The following is a 20,496-nucleotide window of genomic DNA, read 5'->3' on the forward strand; positions in this document are numbered from 1 at the left end:
AAAGAAAACTTTATTCACATACCAGTTTGTGCCTATGTAAATATAAGATGGAGTCAACCAAAAGTTTTTCAAATTGGCAAGTGAATATAGTAACATGACAAGATTGTAGAAATATCAATTTTTTAATATATCTTGAACAATTATGAAGAGACTGGGTCTCTGTAAATTTGTAATATTTGTAAATTAACAGACTAGCCTATTTTACTTTAATGGGATTTGGGATGAAGGCAAAAAATCCTCAAAAAGAGGAAGGGAATTAGGCAAAAAACTCAGTAGCCTGCAACCCAACTCTCATGGTGTGATGTGAAGAGAGCCAGACAACTGCTCTTCATATAATCTGTTTCATGGCTAAAAGGAACAGCAAACTAAATGAGAAGCAAGCCCTTCTAAATGTTTTCTGAAGGTAAACATTTCCTTTATTATACTGGACAGTAAATAAGCATCTTTACTAGGAGAGGAATTACTGCACTATGATCGAAGAAGATCTAGTATGCAAATCTCTTTGCTAATGTGTTTCACAGTAAAGGCAGTCAGTGCTTCAGTTAAAAAAAATCTGTGGGAACTGTTTTCTACTACATGTTAGTAAAGAAAAAAATTAAAGATCATATCATTTAAAAGGTTAAATATTTCTGGGTCCAACTACAAAGCAATGTGTAGCACTTATACATTACTAAACTCCACTAAACAAAAGTAAAGAAATTTTAGGTAAAGTATGTTTTATTGATGAGTGAGACAATCAATACTGTTGCGATGTGAAATCCAATTATATTTGTTCATAGTTTCATTGCTGTTCCACTCAAAACTTTTACAGGCTTCATTGTAGTATATGTAGTAGTAGTTGAGCTAACTCTGAAATCCATACACAAAAGACTCATTACACAAAGAGTCTCTGAGATTATTACATCAATTTGAGTCTTATTTTACAACTACTGTTGAAGACAGCAAGTCATTGGCATTAGGAAAAAAATTAGACAGCAGTAAAGAGAACAGCTAGTTCAGAAATAGACCCAAATATACATCTAAAAATAATCTTTTCTTCAGAGATTTCTTCGAAAGGTACAGAAAAAAAGGGGAAAACAATGGGCCTTCCAACAAACACTGCCTAAACTATTGGCCAGCTATGCACAAAACGAATAAGCTCTAATATGTACCTTGGACCATATATAAAAATGAGTTCACAATGGCCTCATCCCCATTCTTAAAGCAGTTGACTCTCTGAATGTTCTAGACAAATATTGGAGACATTTGTGACTTTAGTTAGAAATTAGACAGAATGACTAAATCATAATCCACAAAAATTTTCATTTTTTTCTTCTAAAGATTTTAAAGTAGGAAAGAGAACAACATTTCTTGTGTGTCCCCAGAATATACAAAGAATTTTTGAAAACAATTTTATAAAGCTCGATAAAAACTAATAGAATGTGGACAAAAGTTTCACCAAGATTAATATACAGAAAAGAGTAAGGGAAGGAATTCAGGCGAGCTTGTGGGAATCCAGGGGCGTAAACTGATCATTCTTTTAGTTATCTGATATTTTGACAAGTGCAGCTATATGTATTTACTATGTACATATGAAAATTTTACAAATTATATGCTTTAAATACATATTATTTACTTGTTATTTATTATGTTGTGATATTTATACCAAACAAAGCTATTATGTAAGGGAAAAAAGCCTATCAGTTTATGCATTCTACAGATTCACATATGCTGGGCCATAGGTATTAGAATTAATTCCTTTATTATTCTAGAGCATGTAAAATGGAAGCCCCCACTTAATACACTTCTCATTATAGTTCACTACTGGATAAGGAGGTATAATGCCAATCAAATAGGGGTGCGTCACTGCAGAGTTTCCTTTTTCCTGGCAGCCTTCTGTGTTGGCTTACGTCCTAGTATTAAGACTCTTTTTAGAATGAGAGGCTAAGTGTTAATACAGTTAATAAGCTATACTGAAAATGTACAATATTAATTTAATGTTACATATTACTATCTTGAAGTGATTTTTAATGTGTTTTCTAATAAGCATCTGCACTGGTAAATTAAGTGTTAATAGAGAAGTAACTCATTCACCAAAGCTATATTGAAAATGTATAATCTTAATTTAATGTTATATATTTCTATCTTGAAATGATTTTAATGTGTTTTCTAATAAGCATCTGCACTGGTAAATTAAGTGTTAATAGAGAAGTAACTCATTTACCAAAGCTACATTGAAAATGTATAATCTTAATTTAATGTTATATATTTCTATCTTGAAATGATTTTTAATGTGTTTTCTAATAAGCATCTGCACTGATAATCATTAAGAAATATGTCAGCAACCACACTTTTGTATAGTCTCACCATGTTATATTTAATTGTTACTGCTTTTCTATTTTTACTAAGTTCCCTCGTTTAGTTTTGCTTGTTTTTAATGTTTTTCTATTAAATTATATGTTCCTCATATGAACCCTTAAGATTTTTTGAAATGAAGAAAAACAGAAGTTGACAAACATTTTTAATAATATTTAAAATCCACTAAATGTATAAGATATACAGTTCTTTCTTTTATAAAAAACGAAGTCATTTCAGAGGGTAGGGAGACAGCTCAGTGGTGGAGTTCTTGCTTCTTGCAGAGGACCAGAGGTTAGTTCCTAGTGCTGATAGCGGGTAGCTCACAATCACCTCACCTGGATGCAGATAACTCCCACCATACCTACATTCATGCTCACAGAACAACACACATTCATACATAATGAAAAATTTAAAAAAATAAATAAAAGAAGTCATTACATAATGTATCACTTAACTTGCAGAGATACTCCACAGCGCAACTATGTAGAAGTGAGTGTGAGCTGATTGTGAGGGTGGATGTAAAACAGACTGTTCTCAAAAGGCCTTTGTTGTATGTGCAATGATTGGGTTACATTTATGCTTATGGGATCTAGATTAACTTCTTCCCCTTATTCCTCTACCTTACATTTGGCAGCCAATATGGAGTGCTTCTCCTTTATTGGGCTCCTAAGATGGCTTCTTTAGTCCGAAATAAGAAATGGAATGTGCCGTCAAGTGTGTAGTACATTTGCCTGTTAGAAGGAAAAACACAATCATGGCAGATGTTTACATTCAATGACAAGGCAGGTTGAGTGAATGGTTATGAGATTATAATATTAAAAATAATCTGTGTAGAAAATAGAATTGGTAAAATATCCCTCAAGAAGAAATTAAATTTTAAAATAAAGAACAAGCCACTGTCAAAATAAAGCATTTGAAAATTTGTCTGAAATTTCTATTATTGCTATCACTTTATAACTTTAGGCTATACTTCTTATCACATTTGACAGTTTCGTTTCCAGAGGCAAACAAACAAACAAAGATCAGCTACAGAATAGAAACAAGAATATTTATTTGAAGACAGAAAGAGGCTCATAATATTTGAGAAGAAAAGTATTAAAAAGATGTGTAGCAAATGAGAAGAATTTGAATCTTCTAAAAATAGAACAGGCCAGAAAACGGCCAAAACTTGGTTATTTCCGATTAGTTTCTGTTCCTTGCATTTTTACTTCATTTCAAATGAGCCAGCACTTTTAAATGCTGCTCACAAATCGTTGTTCTTGGGAATTTTAGAAGTTCTAATGAAGTTCATTTGAGTTCAAAGTAACTTATTTCTTACACAATACAATGAATAGAAGAAATCTACTGTAAGTGAGTAGCTGCTTGCAAATACCATTTATTTGTCTATGAGAGATAATGAAAAAAGAGTTACACTAGATTTTCAGGAATCTTGCTACATGCAAAAATAGATGTCAAGCAAATGAATATCATTAATTATAAATACTGATTGAAGTCTAGTTTTTTTTATTTTGTAACAAAATTTTCATTTAAAATGAAGACTATAATAAAAATGCATATCAGCAACTTTCTGACCTTAATCTAAAATATGACCCATGCCGTATTCATGTTTTAAATCTCCTTGTTTTATTGGTCTTGCACAGGAACACTTACTTCTACAATACAGTTTTATTGTTGCTAACTGAAACTTTCCAATGATATTATATACTTAACCTTACGAATATTCAAAAATTTTTAATTTTTCATTATTATTATTTTCATTTATAATTCAAACTGCAGTCTTCTAACATCAATATTGCCTGCATGTATAAAGTTTCCCTCACTTTCAAAAACTTTCATTGCATCCTTTTATTTACATTTCCTAGGAGCAACACTGGGTTAGGAGGTCAGAAGGATTGTCAGAAAAAGATATTAAACTTCTCAAAGGAAAATACTCATCTCATAGGAAATGTTCTCCTGAAGGAAGATCTGAGCTTCACACTCCAGTGACTAACACATTGGCCTAGAATTCAAAATTTTCTGCTTGTGTGATAATATTGTAGAATCTACAAAAATATGTCCTTCAAAGAAGTTTGTGACTTTCAGAATTTAGGTGTTTATTCAGCTCCTGACATATAGATGAGAGAAATTAAACCATATCCTAAATAATAAGCAATAACATAGATATGTTAATTTACTGTTGAGTATATATGTATATATATAGAGAGAGAGAGAGAAAGAAAGATCTATAAATATATAGATTAAGTGGTAAGCAAATTGGGTGACGTTTTTATGCATTCAAAGTCTGATTATTTACAAAACTCTGAATGAGAAATGCCAGTTTCTGTTATACAAGTTAGGAAAGGAAGTCTTCCACATAGTGACTTACCCATGATCTCACAGGTTGTATTTGTCACCCTCCACATTTACTTAACTTCAAACCTGCTAAATGTTCCACTAATCAAGCCTACAACAACCTAACCAAAAAAAAGAAAAGAAAAGAAAGAAAAAAATTCTTCCTGACATTATTTTCAACCTCTTTAAGTTTTCTCAATGAATACACAGATATTGAATAGCAATTCACTTAATAAATAATATTTATTGAGTGCTACACATATGTGTATTGTCTTGTTTGTTTTATTTTTTAATTTTTGGAAACAGTTTTTCACTAAGTAACCTCAGCTGTCCTAGAACTCACTAGATAGATGAGGCTGATCTCAAACTCTCAGAAATCTTCCTGTCTCTGCCTCCTGAGTGCTACTAAAGGCACATATGAGCATGTCTGGCTCTAAGACTTTTGTGTTATCAAAATCAGACACTCCTCAATTTGTGTTCTTTTCTCTCTGCAAAGAGACTACATCCCCCTGCTTTCTTCTTAATGGAGCCTATGATTCATTTTTTATTTGTTTCTTTTAGATTTAGTCTTGTTTTTAAATATGTTGTCAAGTAAAATAGAATTACATTACTACCCCTTCCCTTTCCTCCCAACAGCTCGGCACAGCTACTGTCCCTCAAACCTGCCGCATGCCCCCAGTACTCTCCAGTTAATAATTATCATTGCTGTATCTCCGGACTGTGTTAGTGATAGCTGGTGGCTTATTCTAACTTCCTGTTTAAAAAAAAAAATCCTCCCATCAGGAGTTTGGGTTAACATGATCAAAGTACATTGTGTGAAATTCTAAAAGAATTAATAAAAATACAACAGTTTATTGTTTTTAATCCCCAGATTAAAAAGTGTCATCACCAAACCCCCCCCAAAAAAATTATCATTGCATGCATGTATGTAGTCCATCATCATCACAGGGGTTAGGAACTTGTGTGTTGTTTCCACAGCAAATCTGCACCTCCTGTTCCAGTGACTATCACAGGCTGCTGATTAGCGGATGGCAACTGGATGGGCACGATGATTCCCATGAAATGGCCCGAGACTTGCAATCTATAAGGCCTTCTCTCCCATTCTTTCTGGTTATCCTTTTTCTTTACCATACCGCTCTGCCTTTATACTAACTTGTTGATATTCTCATCTGCATTCCTCCAATACAGTGTCAGCAAGATCAGTTTTTCCACTTCTACCAGAACTTTCCAATGTCATTTGAAATCGGCAAAAACTTCATTCTGCATCACAGGCTATAGTGTCTTTAAAAGTCAGGCACCCTGATGATAACATAAGCAAAGAGCTACTCTTATATATAAAAGAAAGTGGGTTTAATAGAAATCACTCAATACAAACTAAAGAATAGACCAAGTCACCTAAGTTCTGTCATGTGAAAATCCTAACTCATTAAGATGCAGAAGGAACTATGTTGTATATCCTTAATACACACACAGAAAGTTTAAGTACTGGCCACATTATCAATTGATATTTCCTTAAATTCTAGACCACAATACCCATCAGGCAAAGTCATGGTTCCGAAGAATGTTTTTGATGTATAACTCCTGGGATTCTGTCCTGTAACCTAACAGCAAATGCTGTTAAGGTTTTTGTTTTATTTTATTCTTTCTAAAGACATTTATGTGCATTTAAAAAGTCTTGTTTCTTCTTTCCCAACATGAAAAATGGGAGTGATTATTCTCTATATAATGTGTTGTTCATTCAAAGTTCATTCCCTTTTGTATAGGTGGAAAATATTGGACCAATAGAAAAGCACTTCCATCATATAGTTTTTAAGAAACATTGCTCATTGACCTGTCTTCCCCAGTCTCAAAAGTCCACAGTGTGGGGACCCGAATTTTAATCCTCAAAATCCATGTAAAGTCTGATGTTATAAGCAGAGACCTGTACTCTAAATTCTCCAACATAGAGATGGAAAAGGAGATCAGGAAAACCCTAGAATCTCACAGCCTAGCTGAGCATACACAAAGACAAACAAGAGACTTTCTCAAACAAGGTGAAAGATGGGACCAATACCTGAGGTTGTCTGTTGACCTGCCCACAAGGGCCATGACATGTGGACCCCACAACCACATACCTGAACAAGCATGAATACATACATGCATACACATTATGTACATACAAATATATGCATCACATGTAATCACAAAATAGAAGACAAGATTTTAGGAGACTAATAGAAATTTTAAATGAAATCATCGACTCTTTTTTCTCATAAGTTATTCTCTCTTGAGACATATAACCAACATGTAAAGAAAACATCTGTGAACACTTCATTCTGTGTGTTTATCCACAGTGAACATGGGAAAAGTATGAAGAAATTGTCCTGAAAGTAGTAAAGTTCAAAATTGCCAAGGTACATATTATAAAGTATAGAATGTTCCTATTGGAAAGCTACAGTAGAGCTGAGCTGAACAAAGACTTACTCTCAGTAGCTGACATGGAGGGCATTGCATCCACAGGTCCTTTCCTAATTAGGAATAAGATGAAATGAAAGGATGCCGGAGGTGCTGAGCATAGGTCAGTAGGATGGGCCTTTTAGAAGTTTTCCTCTATTGTTTTAACATGTTCTGTTAGAATGGTGAAAGACACGGGAACTAAAGTAGACTTGTGCTGTGAAGCAGTTCTTTGGATTTTTTACCTTGTTACTCTGTCAAAGATTTGATCTGGACATTGGGCGAGGCTTTTACTTTAAAATTTCCAGATTTAAAAGAACATGGAGGAAATGTGTATTATATGATGGCATTTCCAAACACAGTATTAAATATAATACATACATAGGTTTTTATTTTTCAACACAGTAGTGAGCCGCGACTGTTTGTTCATACATGCTATTTGTTATAAAATTCATCTTCCAGCTTTGCTAGCAAGATTCAAAGCTAATAGAAACCATAGCATTTAGGCTATCATTCGTTTTTGTTAGCTCTTCAATCCTGTATTTGATTATTCATTTAATCTTCTGTATGGTTCTTTGCAATGTTAGCCATTTTTAAAGCATTTAAAAAATAGTTTCAGGTGTTGTATATGAGGCACTGAGGGAAACTAGTGCATTACTGTTGTTTCTTTTAGTTTCTCACACTTAGAGTGGCTGGCAGCTTGCAAACCACTAAGTAAATTGATAATGATAAATCCTAGAAACTCTGGCAATATATCAGAACCATGCTATGTAGGAAGGGTACTCCCACAAAAATAACCCAAAGTAAATACTAAAGAGATTATCTCACTTTTTCTGAATGGGGAATATATTGAGTGAAGATGAGGTAAGCAAACAATGTTGAAAGGGGCCTTGCAATGCCACATACATGCATTAGAATTTTACCTTGTGAGCGATTAAAAATAAAGAACCACTTAAAAATTTTTTTTTTTTTTTTTTTTTTTTTTTGGTTTTTCGAGACAGGGTTTCTCTGTGTAGCTTTGCGCCTTTCCTGGAACTCGCTTTGGAGACCAGGCTGGCCTTGAACTCACAGAGATCCGCCTGGCTCTGCCTCCCGAGTGCTGGGATTAAAGGCGTGCGCCACCACTGCCCGGCTCACTTAAAAATTTTAAAGACACAAAAGTAGGGTACAAACTTTAGAAGAAGTTTTCTAATTTCCTTGAGACAAATGAACAAAAGGAAGACACGCTAGAGGCAAGCTGGTGAGGAAAGAGATTTGAAGTAGAACGAACTACAATGTTGTCATCGAGTCAGTAAGCAACCTGGCTAGAAGACAGCATGGTACATTGGCTAAAAGCTGGGACTCTGATTCAAAGATTTGGAGGCTCATATGCATGTCATACTTTATATAGAATGTGGATGCACAGAGTTCATAAAGAGCTGCCTCATTCAGTTAAAACCACAGAGGTTTCCTAGTGAGATCTGAGCTTCCTTTACTTAGCAGGGCTGCATTAGAGGATTGCTTGACCATGTGCATGGTTACTAGGTGATTGGAAGGGTCTACACTTGGCTGAGCTAGAGGGAGGTCTTTGCTCCACCTCTTGGCATTCCTATAAACAGGCCTTTAGAAGAGACAGAAAAGGCCAGTGGATAAGCATCCAGACCCTCCCGAGGCTATCCTGTGTTTCTGTTTCTCTCCCCTTTCTACCTCTGTCTTTCTACCTCAATTCATTATCCCTCTCTCCTCAAGAGTTCCCTGTCATAAAAATGTGGAAGCTGGTCTCCTACATAAAAGAAAAACTCAAATGCATTAATCAAGCTTAAGAGGGAGAAGACATGTGATAACTCACAACACAGAAACTGCACATACTTGCCATCTCTCTAGAGAGCACCTGGTGTCTCATTCATTCACAAACCAGCTCTATTTACTCTGTTCCTCTTTTCTCTTCCACTCAGTCGTGTTACTCCATCTCTGCCTCCTCCTCCTCCTCTTTTTAATATAGAGAGAGCATATGGATAAAAAGTTACAGAGTACTTGCTTTTAGAAGAAACAAAAGAAAGACTTTGTATTACTGACAATTAGAATGGCCTTCAAGGGACAAGTTCTAGTGACAGAAAAATCAGTTGACTGTAATGATACATTCAATAGGAAAAGAGAATGCACATGATTTATGATGTGATCAACTAAGTTTTATGACACCTGTCTAAATAAGATTAATAAGAAGATAGTTTGTGGTAGTTAATCTTAATTGCCAAGTTGACCCAACCTGGAATCCCCTGGTAAGAGAGATTCAATGAGGGATTGATTAGATGAGATTGCCCTAAAGGTATGCCTCTGGGGAGATGACTGGAGTACTTGGTATTCAATGTGAGAATTCCCATCCCTCTTTGGGCAGCACCATTTTCTGACTTTTGATGTAGGACTGCATAAGTATAGAGGACAGGCTGAGAACAAGTGAGCACGCATGCATTCATTTCTCCCTCTGCTCTCGATTGTACACGGGATGTGACTAGCTGTTTCATGTTCTTGCCACCTTGACTTCCCTGTAACAATAGAATTGTGAGCTGAAATAAACCATTTCTCCCCTGAGTTGCTTTTTGTCAGGATATTTGATCACAACAAGTAAATGAAAGTAGGACACAGGTCTTAGGGTGATGCTGGTCTTTCACTTACAAGCTAACTGTGAAGAAAAAAAATCACAATAGCATATACTATTTGGTTTTCCAGAGCTATTGTCATTTGTGCCCCCTCTTGCTCTGTCAGTGGCACTGGAGAGAACCAGCTTGTTCATTTGTGCCCCCTCTTTCTCTGTCCTTGGCACTGGAGAGAACCAGCTTGTTCATTTGTGCCCCCTCTTTCTCTGTCAGTGGCACTGGAGAGAACCAGCTTGTTCATTTGTGCCCCCTCCTGCTTTGTCACTGGCACTGGAGAGAACCAGCTTGTTCATTTTAACCCCCCCACTCCCCCCACCCCCATCTAGCTCTCCACTTCTGAACGCCTCTATTATGTTAGTCATCACCACCGCATATTCTTCCTCCTTTGCCTACTTTCTCTAGTTCTCTGTGTGGTCCTTTTACGAAGGCCTTTCTTTCTCGAGGCCTGGTTATAACTTTTCTGTAACTGCTATTTACTCTTCCACAGATAACGTCACAGAATCCTAAATTGGCAAATGCCATTTTATGCTTATAGCCTACAAATTGCTATAATTAAACTGACACATAAAGTTACCTCTACCGGTTTTCTTACAGGGATATCACTAATATCTTACACTCTTGATTTGAATCGGCAGCTTCTAACCCATCTCTACTATTGTTTACCTTATTCAGTAATATTCTGTCTCTCTTGTCTATCCACATGGAGAATAACCTGAGAACAATCTCTGATATTATCCACATTCCTTCCAGTCAGCCAGTGATGCCCATCAATTCCAATTCAGAATAGATTGAGTGCATTTTCTTCTTCCTACCTCTATTTCTTACAGATTAGTTTAAACTATCACAAAACCATTTTATATAATTGTTCAATGACTTCCTATGTCTCTTGAAATATAATTCAAACTCCTATAGAATTCCCTGTCACCACATGTAGCCTTACTATCTGAGCTTCAACTGCTTTTTTCTAAACATACAACAATTTTTTTTTTCCCATTACACCACTTGCTTTCAATATTTCTTCGGTACCAAACAACCCTTACTGATCTGGTGTCTTTGAGTATATATGTAAAGATTGAATAGAGGTTGTGTTATGAGTTATAACTGCAGTATGGTGAAGGTGGAGACAGACAGATCATGGGGACTTACTATCCAGTCGGCTTAGCCACTCTTTGCAAAGCTCCAGGCCACTGTTTCATAAAACAAAGTATGCGACTCTTAAGAAATGACAGATGGATTTGGCCTCTGGCCTCCACATACATGTACATGTGCACACGCCTGCAAATGATACCCCCTCACACATCTGTACATACACATACCAAATACTGACTGGGAATCTTTCCTATATTCAATGCAAAATTGTTTCTGTTCTTTCTCTATCTCATTAATGTCCTTTTATTCAACATAAGAATTTTTCTCTTCAAAGTTGTGTTTATTTGTAACTTTGCTTGTCTTAAGGTTAGTTTTCCATCATCCCTTCACTAGACTGTCATCAGCCTTATGAGATAGGACATGTCCTTCTTATTCACTCTAGTGCCTACAATAGAAGATGTAGGAAGTTGGTTACTGAATGTATTCATTTAATGAAATAATTATCACAAAAGACTGGTCTTCCTATTTCTTTTTTCTCCTCTGTTACATTGTTTTCAAAAGACCCCAAATAATCTTTTCAAAATTAAATTTGATCATGTCCCTTCCCTAATTTGATCACATTGAAATCTTTACTAATGCAATACAAATAGGGTGGAGCCCATTATATTGATTTTCAGTGATATTTCCTTGCTCATTGTACTCCAATGATCTTTCAGTTCATTGATACCAAATTCTCCTTGCTTGAATGGCTCTTCTTGATGCTCTCTGTATAGGTATTTCCTCATTCTTTAAACATTAGCATGTTGTTTTTTAATAAAGTATTTTCTCTGAATTTGAGGTAAATTATTTTTTTCCTGGAGCTTGAATGTATTTATTGTTACTATTTATTAGCTTTTCAGTCACTACAACTATGTATATGCACATTTATTTTTCACTAACCTCTTCTATTAACATGATGGATAATGATGGTGGTCAGACTTTCTTTAGCATCCAAACATGATGCTTTCAATAATTAGTATTTTAATTTAAATGATGTGCAATGGTAGTGGGAGGTTTTAAAATAAATGAGATTACCAATGATTACAAACTAGAGGTTGGTTCCATCTGCTTTGGTGTTGTATTGTTTTTAGGGAAGCACATTGTCTTAATTTTTAACATCTATAACTGCAGCATGAATTTTCCAATGAATTATAACCCTTGTCTGAGGGAGAGATTAAAATTTTATTAAAAAAAGAAATGTAAGGCATAACATCTCTTAGCTCACTAATTTCTGAATGTCAACCTCCAGAGGGAGTGGCTTGGAAGAGGCTGTTGGGTTAAAAACATTGTTCATCAGATGGGTAAACGTGAGGTAGTTCTTTGAGGCAATGGATAATTACAGACTTCATTGCCAGGGTCTCAATATTAGTAAAAGGGAACAGCATAGTCATTCCTCACCTCCTCATTCAGAATTGATTTTGTGATCTGTATTAGGCATTTTCCCTTTCACTGTGACAGAATGCCTGACAGACAACTGAAAGGAAGAAGTTGACTTCTGCTATGGTTTCAGTGGGATTTCAATCCATCCAAGTGGGAAGTCAAGCAGAACAGCTGTGACTGTGTGGCAGTGCTATTCATACCTTAATGGGAAGGCAACAGAGCAAGGTTGTCCCTAGTGACCTATTTCAGCCAAGCAAGCCCTACCTCCCAAAGACACCAAAACCTTCATAATGGCAAACTGAGAATTCAGTGTTGAAAGCACAAGTCAGAATTATAGCAAGAAGAAAGAAGGAAACATCAACGTTAATGTACTGATGAATACAAAATAAATGAAGTTTAGAAACCAACAGCTAGAGAGGAAAAGAGAACAAAAAAATGGCTTCCTAGTTGCTTAAGGAAGAAACTACTTTAAGTGGTAAATTGAATCTACAGATAAGATTAAAAATATATTTATGTTCTATTGGTAAGAAGAGCTCCCGTGACCAATGAAAATCTTATAAAGGAAAGCATTTAAAAGTGGGTTTGTAGTTTCAGGGCCTTAGGCCATTATCATAGAAGGGTTAAAATTTCCCTCCTTTTAGGTACCCTTATAAGTTTTATAGTTCAAATAAGCACAGAAACAAAACTGAAAGACTTCATTAGACTGAAGCAAATTGTAAATACTTACATAATAAAAGGAAGAAATCAACCCATTGGAAATGCTCACAACGAGTAGATGGTATCCTCAAACCATCAATTAGGCATGCAGTATGTACAAACAACAGGAAGGAGCTAGCACTTCATAGAAGTAGGTCCTTTGATAACGAAGGGAAGAATCCTTGACTTAGAAGTGTTTCTTTATGGCTAAAATGTAGATTTAACTTTTGAATTTACTCACAATTTTTTTTTATTGTTAAGTAGTTGTCTTATTTTACATTTAGATTAGCTGACATATTTAGACTGTTTAGGTACTTATTCATTATATCTTTTTTGAAAGTGACATTGATGTTTGAGCAATAATGTCAATATTCTGGGTGTGACTACGACCAATTTCCAGGACGTCTTGCACAGTAACTTGCATGTATTATGCTGTACAATGTAATTAATGTTTCACTAATATATTCTATGCCTATATTTATTTCATACAGGTAACAAATACTGGGTGTTCAAGGATACAACTCTTCAACCAGGTTACCCACATGACTTGATTACCCTTGGGAATGGAATTCCCCCTCATGGTATTGATTCTGCCATTTGGTGGGAAGACGTTGGCAAAACCTATTTCTTCAAAGGCGACAGGTCAGTATGAATGTGGCACACTACAGATACACACATTAACAGTTACCTAATGATTTGAAAAGTCAAGGTCCCTACTCAATAGTAAACATTACTGTAAATAATGATATGTATGTATCTAAATACAAGAATTAGTATACTAGAAAGATTGTCAGCGTGTTTTATATAATATATTTAAGATAAATTTTTATTGGATCCTAAATAATACAGATATTGTAGTAGAAAAGACCACAAGGCTCCTATTTTAACCCAAGGCTCCTATTATAACCCATTACAATTTACATTCTTTTGGAAGAAGTGAATAATGAGCTAGAAACAAACCAGTGACCTTGATTGTTTTCATACTGAAAAATACCACTAAGCAGCAGAGCAAGATTATGATGAGACCAAGAATCACGAGTGCTGAGATGACACAATGTCAAGGACCATGTGAAGTAACCTCTGGATACAGCTGGATTTCAGTCTGGAATTCAGTATCCTGCAATTTGTCACTGAAATAAATTGCTCCAGAAGTTTGGATTTTGTCCCCCCCCCCCCCCCTTTTTTTCTTAGCATAGAAAGGATTCTTTATTTTTTTAATTTAAATTTTATTTAAACATTTTAAATTTTATGTGGTGTTGGATGCAAAGCTTGTTTCTTTTCAGTGTGATTCACAAGTATGCCTGAAAACTGATTACTATTTCTGGTAATGATTTATTTTGAAGTGTTGACTAGGTACACTTTTCACAGATAATGCCCTACTTAGCCTGGGGAGATGGCCCAGTGATTAAGGGTGCTTTCTACTCTTCCAGAAGATCTAAGTTTAGCTCTCAGCATCTACACTGGGTGGCTTATAAGTGCTTGTAACTCCAGCTCCAGGGTACCTCATATCCCTTTTGGACTACACAGGTCCCCACAAACATGCAGTATATAGTCACACAAACGCATACATATAAATATAAATAAGTCTTAAAATGATTTACCTAATTAAAGTCAGAATTATGCAATAGAGACAACTGTCAAAGCAGATGAAAAGGCTATAATGTCCTTTATAGTCCTTATAATATTGTTGCAAAGGCTTACTTTGAGAAAGGTTCTCCCTATGTGTTCTAAGTTGACTTTGAAGTGTTTGTTCAGCCTCCTAAATGCTACAATTATAGGCTCTTGCCACTACACCAAGCTTACATAATTCTGTCAATGGAGAAAACAAGAATATGAGACAGCCCATCCATGTGCCAAAGAGTTACTTTGGAACAATAAGTTCAGTTTTCAGGGGAAAAAACCAAAATGTTTGATTTTTTTGTTGATGTTGAAATATCTATGAAATTAAAATAGGCACCTGTAGTTATAAGTCTAGTAATTTTTGTAAGATACTGTGGATAGGGTTGAACAGTTCTAATCCCATTCAAGATAGTGAGCTACATATCAAAGCTGACATGCAACAGAAAACCTAAGCATGTAAGCTTAAGTTCACTTTCTCAAATTGCAAAATGATCTCAAATTCTACTTTCCATTTCTTGATAGGAGAGGTGAAATTTATTTGTTTTGACAAATTCACCCAGAATTATATTTCTATATATAATTTATAATAGAAATTAGCACCCCTAAAATAACTTCTGGAAATGTGATTGCTATGAATGTTCCATGGCCTGTGATATGGATGTTTTGATGAATGTTGATGCCTGAGTATTTTAAGAATACATCAGGAGGAAGAAAACTTATACCAAAACAAATGAACACCAATATTTGAAGAAAAACTGGCTAACAATGGGCAGCAACATTGTCATAGGCATGCTGTGTCTACAAAGTACTAGCAACAGCATGCCTCAACATCACACTGAGCTATGAACTGAAGAGTTAGTTTAAATTTTAATTCTAAATTATTAAAATGGAGAAAAGATGTATTAGGTGCTAATGCTGTTTTGTTGATTCAAAACAAAGCTGGGTGCCATAGCTGCTGTAATTATTGTTTGGACACTATCACAGGGAACTTAAAGTACAACATAAAAATTAAGTGTAATAAAATAATATATTGTGTTGATTCACTCTCTATAAACATAATACCCTGTATAAAGTATGGATATTATTATATTGAGGGTTGTCAGAAAACTAATTTGATTTCTAAGCATTTAATGATGCTATTAAGTGACCATGCTATCCACAGGATTTAAAATTTCCCCATATTCTAGTTTAACACTTCACAATTCACTTTAACTAACAGTTAAATCATCTGCAAATAATTGCACGTGTGATGTTCCATTATTTAATTTATCATGTAAAGGAAACCCCTAACAAATAAAGTTTAATCCTATACCAATTGCAAAGTATGTTCTTACATCTACAAATTCAAAGATATGTTCTCCATGTCCATTCTTTCAGGTATTGCCTTATTTCCCTATTCCAAATTATACTTGGTTAAATGCAAAAAAACAATTATATATGACTTTAAATTCTACTGAAATATTTACTTAAGGTTGATCTTTAGATTATGTCTAGTTTCATTTTCGGATGCTGTGACTAAAAAAAAATTACCCCAGCAAAAGTAGCTCAACAGAGAGGTTATTTTGTCTGACACTTCAAGTAGTCATTCATCCTGTAGGAGAAATAAAGGCAGCAGGTGACTGAAGCATCTAGTCACATTGCATTCCCAGTAAAATACCAGAGAGCAAGCCTTTATAATTCTTAACTTGTATACTTCATTTTGTATAGTACAGGGTCCCCTTCCTCAGAGAATGGTCCCACACACAAACAAAAATTACTGTGATTAAGATAATTTGCATCCTACAAGTATGCCCAGGGGCCTAGCTATTGTATCAGTTAAGTTGAGAATTAACATTAACCATTAGAGAGTGTAAGTAGTTACATCTCATCATTCGAAACCATGCAATCTGTGATCCTAACTCACTGCTGCTCCCGCACCGCTGCTCCCTCACTACTGCTCTCTCACTGCTGCTCTCTCACTGCTCTCTCACTGCTGCTCTCTCACCACTGCTCTCTCACTGCTTTCTCACTGCTGCTCTCTCACCACTGCTCTCTCACTGCTCTCTCACTGCTGCTCCCTCACTGCTGCTCTCTCACCACTGCTCTCTCACTGCTCTCTCACTGCTGCTCTCTCACTGCTGCTCCCTCACTGCTGCTCCCTCACTGCTGCTCTCTCACTGCTGCTCCCTCACTGCTGCTCTCTCACCGCTGTTCCCTCACTGCTGCTCTCTCACCGCTGTTCCCTCACTGCTGCTCTCTCACTGCTGCTCTCTCACCGCTGTTCCCTCACTGCTGCTCCCTCACTACTGCTCCCTCACTGCTGCTCCCTCACTGCTGTTCCCTCACTGCTGCTCTCTCACCACTGCTCTCTCACTGCTACTCTCTCACTGCTGCTCCCTCACTGCTGCTCTCTCACTACTTCTCACTGCTGCTCTCTCACTGCTGCTCTCTAACTGCTGTTCTCTCACTGATGCCTTCTCACTGCTGCTCTCTCACTGCTGCTCTCTCACTGCTGCTCTCTCACTGCTGCTCCCTCACTGCTGCTCTCTCACTGCTGCTCTCTCACTGCTACTCTCTCACTGCTGCTCCCTCACTGCTGTTCTCTCACTGATGCCTTCTCACTGCTGCTCCCTCACTGCTGCTCTCTCACTGCTGCTCTCTCACTGCTGCTCCCTCACTGCTGCTCCCTCACTGCTGCTCTCTCACTGCTGCTCTCTCACTGCTACTCTCTCACTGCTGCTCCCTCACTGCTGTTCTCTCACTGATGCCTTCTCACCACTGCTCTCTCACTGCTACTCTCTCACTGCTGCTCCCTCACTGCTGCTCTCTCACTACTTCTCACTGCTGCTCTCTCACTGCTGCTCTCTCACTACTTCTCACTGCTGTTCTCTCACTGCTGCTTCCTCACTGTTGCTCTCTCACTGCTGCTCCCTCACTGCTGCTCTCTCACTGCTGCTCTCTCACTGCTGCTCTCTCACTGCTGCTCTCTCATTGCTGCTGCCTCACTGCTGCTCTCTCACTGCTGTTCTCTCACTGCTGCTCCCTCACTCCTGCTCCCTCACTGCTGTTCTCTCACTGCTGTTCTCTCACTGCTGCTCTCTCACCGCTGCTCTCCAACTGTTACTCTCCAACTCTTCCTCCTTCACTGCTGCTCTCTCATAACTTCTTCCCATGGTTGCTGTTCCTCTCATCTCTTGCCTCAAATATCAATTTTTTCACAAAGGACTTACTTTCTAATGTATTATATTTACTTTATGACATTATGCCTTGTTCCCCTCATAGTAGTTACTAGCTCCTATCATTTTCTATCTTCATTGATGATTTGGTTTGTTGTATATATACCCACCTATCTAAAACTCCAATGTTAATAAAGTAAGTGCATGTCTGTTTTTTCAGTATTATATCTTTAGAATAATCAAAATTCAACATGTATGTTTGTCTATCTGGGCATGTATAGGTACATATATGATTTTTGGTTGCAACTTTATGTTATAAGTCTACTTAGATAGCTTTATGCACTTGCCATGATTATTAACTTTAAAAGATTGAATAATCATTTCACCACATGAAAGATACAGATAACAATACATTGCAGAAGACAGAGAATAATTTTTATGTCATTCCAGTGATTTCAATCAGTTTTTTTAGTCAGTAACAGGTGTATAACCATACGGCAAGCATTTAATGAAAATATAAATACTTGTATGAGTGATGTTTTTCATTCATGTATTGTGTTTGTCCAATTTTAGATATTGGAGATATAGTGAAGAAATGAAAACCATGGACCCTGGCTATCCAAAGCCCATCACCATCTGGAAGGGGATCCCTGAATCACCTCAGGGAGCTTTTGTCCACAAAGAAAATGGTACACAGCACACACACTTTTTAGCTCCTAAGTTTTCTATTTTAATATCATACTACTTTATGATAAAAGAAATAATTTGAAAATATGACACTAGAACTATGAATTATGTATATTCATATTTGTAATTCCTATTTATATTTCTTCTTAAGAATATATGCTTAATATTACTCACTGGACAGATTTATATTTAATTTATTTATATCTATTTAAATTTATTAGAAGAAAATATAAGTAATACTTTACTATTGAGGAGTGGATATTATTTAATGACATGATATACATATCTATCAAAATTCTTGAAAATACTACAAATATGTGTGGGACAGGAATTTGTCCCAAAGACTCTGTCCTGAGTTCAGCCAATTTCAATGGTACTTTCTGCTAATCCATGCTTACTAAAGATTCCCCTCAACACAGTCAGAGTAGAATGAATGTATGACTATCATGATAAGAAACAACATATAAGCCCTACACATTATGTTTGATAATCATAAACCAAAGAAGACAGAGCATTAAGATGATATCTCTAGTTTGCTCGTCAACCACTATCAAAATTTGCTGTTAAGAATCTTCTTCTAATAGTGACTTATTTCAATCCATAAATTTAAAACTAAGTAACCAAATTTTAATATTTTATTCACATTTTGTTTCTAGGTGAAATGTCACTTCTAATATCTAAGTATTAGCTTTAATTCTTCCTTTAATCAGTTATGAAATATGACTATCTGATGCCATATGAATGCTTCCTATGTATCAAGTATAGTTCATAAATTCATTTACTTGTCCAACCAAAGACCTCTTCACCCATACTCAGCTGTGTTAAATAGCTTATTGCTGAACATATTATATATATTCTTAAAACTTGATACCAATAATGACCTATCTGTCATCCCTAAAATTTCTTGCATTTGCAGAATTCTTTATCCCAAGAGTGACACTTATCTGACCAGTGGTATTTAAGAAACAAAGTCATGTGTTATAGCTCTAGCTGTGGAAAGGGGTTTAAGTCTGTTTTGGTCTTAGTAATTAGTATTTGCCTCTGAACCCCAATATCTCCTAAAAATAAAAACAGAAATTAATTCTTCTTAATATTGGAACAGTCATGAAAGATAAAAGCAGTGCTTTTAACACTGTAACTCTTCCATAGTAATAACATACAATAACAATCATCATTTTGAACTCTTATTCTGTAATGTTCTGTTCAAAATACGTAACTCCCAAATGTATTTTTCAATTTCTACAGCATTTTTCTGTCTTTTTCTGTTGTTGTTGTTGCTGTTTTGTTTTGTTTGCTTGCCTGTTTGTTAGTTTTAGTTTTTAGTTTTACCTAAAAATAAGAAAAAAGTCCAAGTAGCACAATCAGAAACTTAACTGGATACACATCTTAAAATATTGAAAAATACTACTGAGAAAATCCACAAGTTTGTGTATGTTAGGAATTTGAAACATCTATTATTTTTAACTGTAATATTTTGGATCATAGATTACTGAATTATTTGAAACTTCCTATATCAACTTTTCATAGATGAACAAGAAGTATTACTCAGATATATTAAGATAAAATTGTGGTTTATTCTCTCTTTATTCCTAAAAATAATGTAATAATGAAATTTAAAATTCCATAAGTTGGAACAAATTTAGGATAAATAAGTAGGTATGACAAATGAAGACAACAAATGGAGAAAAGACAAAGTAGGAGTGACCTACAGCCAGAAATGAGGTTAGTGTACAACATGCTGTAAATATGTGTTTGCTTGTTAGAATTGCCAATAGTCAAAAGAAAATACCTGGCTGGGCAGTGGTGGCGCACGCCTTTAATCCCAGCACTCGGGAGGCAGAGCCAGGCGGATCTCTGTGAGTTCAAGGCCAGCCTGGGCTACCAAGTGAGTTCCAGGAAAGGCGCAAAGCTACACAGAGAAACCCTGTCTCGAAAAACCAAAAAAAAAAAAAAAAAAAAAGAAGAAAATACCTACAATCCACTTATTTGTCATGATTTCTTATCTAAATAACAAATGGGAACCTCTTGTTTAGGAAGAGCACAAAGTTTCCCAAAACTAAGATGTTGAGAACGTGCCCTGATGTGTGACTAAGTGA

General features: G+C 35.9%; 1 protein-coding gene across 1 annotated transcript in view; it reads left to right on the forward strand.

Moving 5' to 3' along the window:
* Window positions 1-20,496, forward strand: part of Mmp16 (matrix metallopeptidase 16) — a 260,706-nt gene that overhangs the window by 229,878 nt on the left and 10,332 nt on the right. The window contains exons 8-9 of the mRNA XM_052718656.1: window positions 13,430-13,580; window positions 18,287-18,402. Coding sequence (XP_052574616.1) covers window positions 13,430-13,580; window positions 18,287-18,402 — 267 coding nt within the window. The remainder of the gene's footprint in view (window positions 1-13,429; window positions 13,581-18,286; window positions 18,403-20,496) is intronic.

The sequence above is a fragment of the Peromyscus californicus genome, unplaced genomic scaffold (assembly GCF_007827085.1).
Source record: "Peromyscus californicus insignis strain IS unplaced genomic scaffold, ASM782708v3 Scaffold_5__1_contigs__length_169319896, whole genome shotgun sequence".
In the NCBI taxonomy this organism is placed as follows: Eukaryota; Metazoa; Chordata; class Mammalia; order Rodentia; family Cricetidae; genus Peromyscus; species Peromyscus californicus.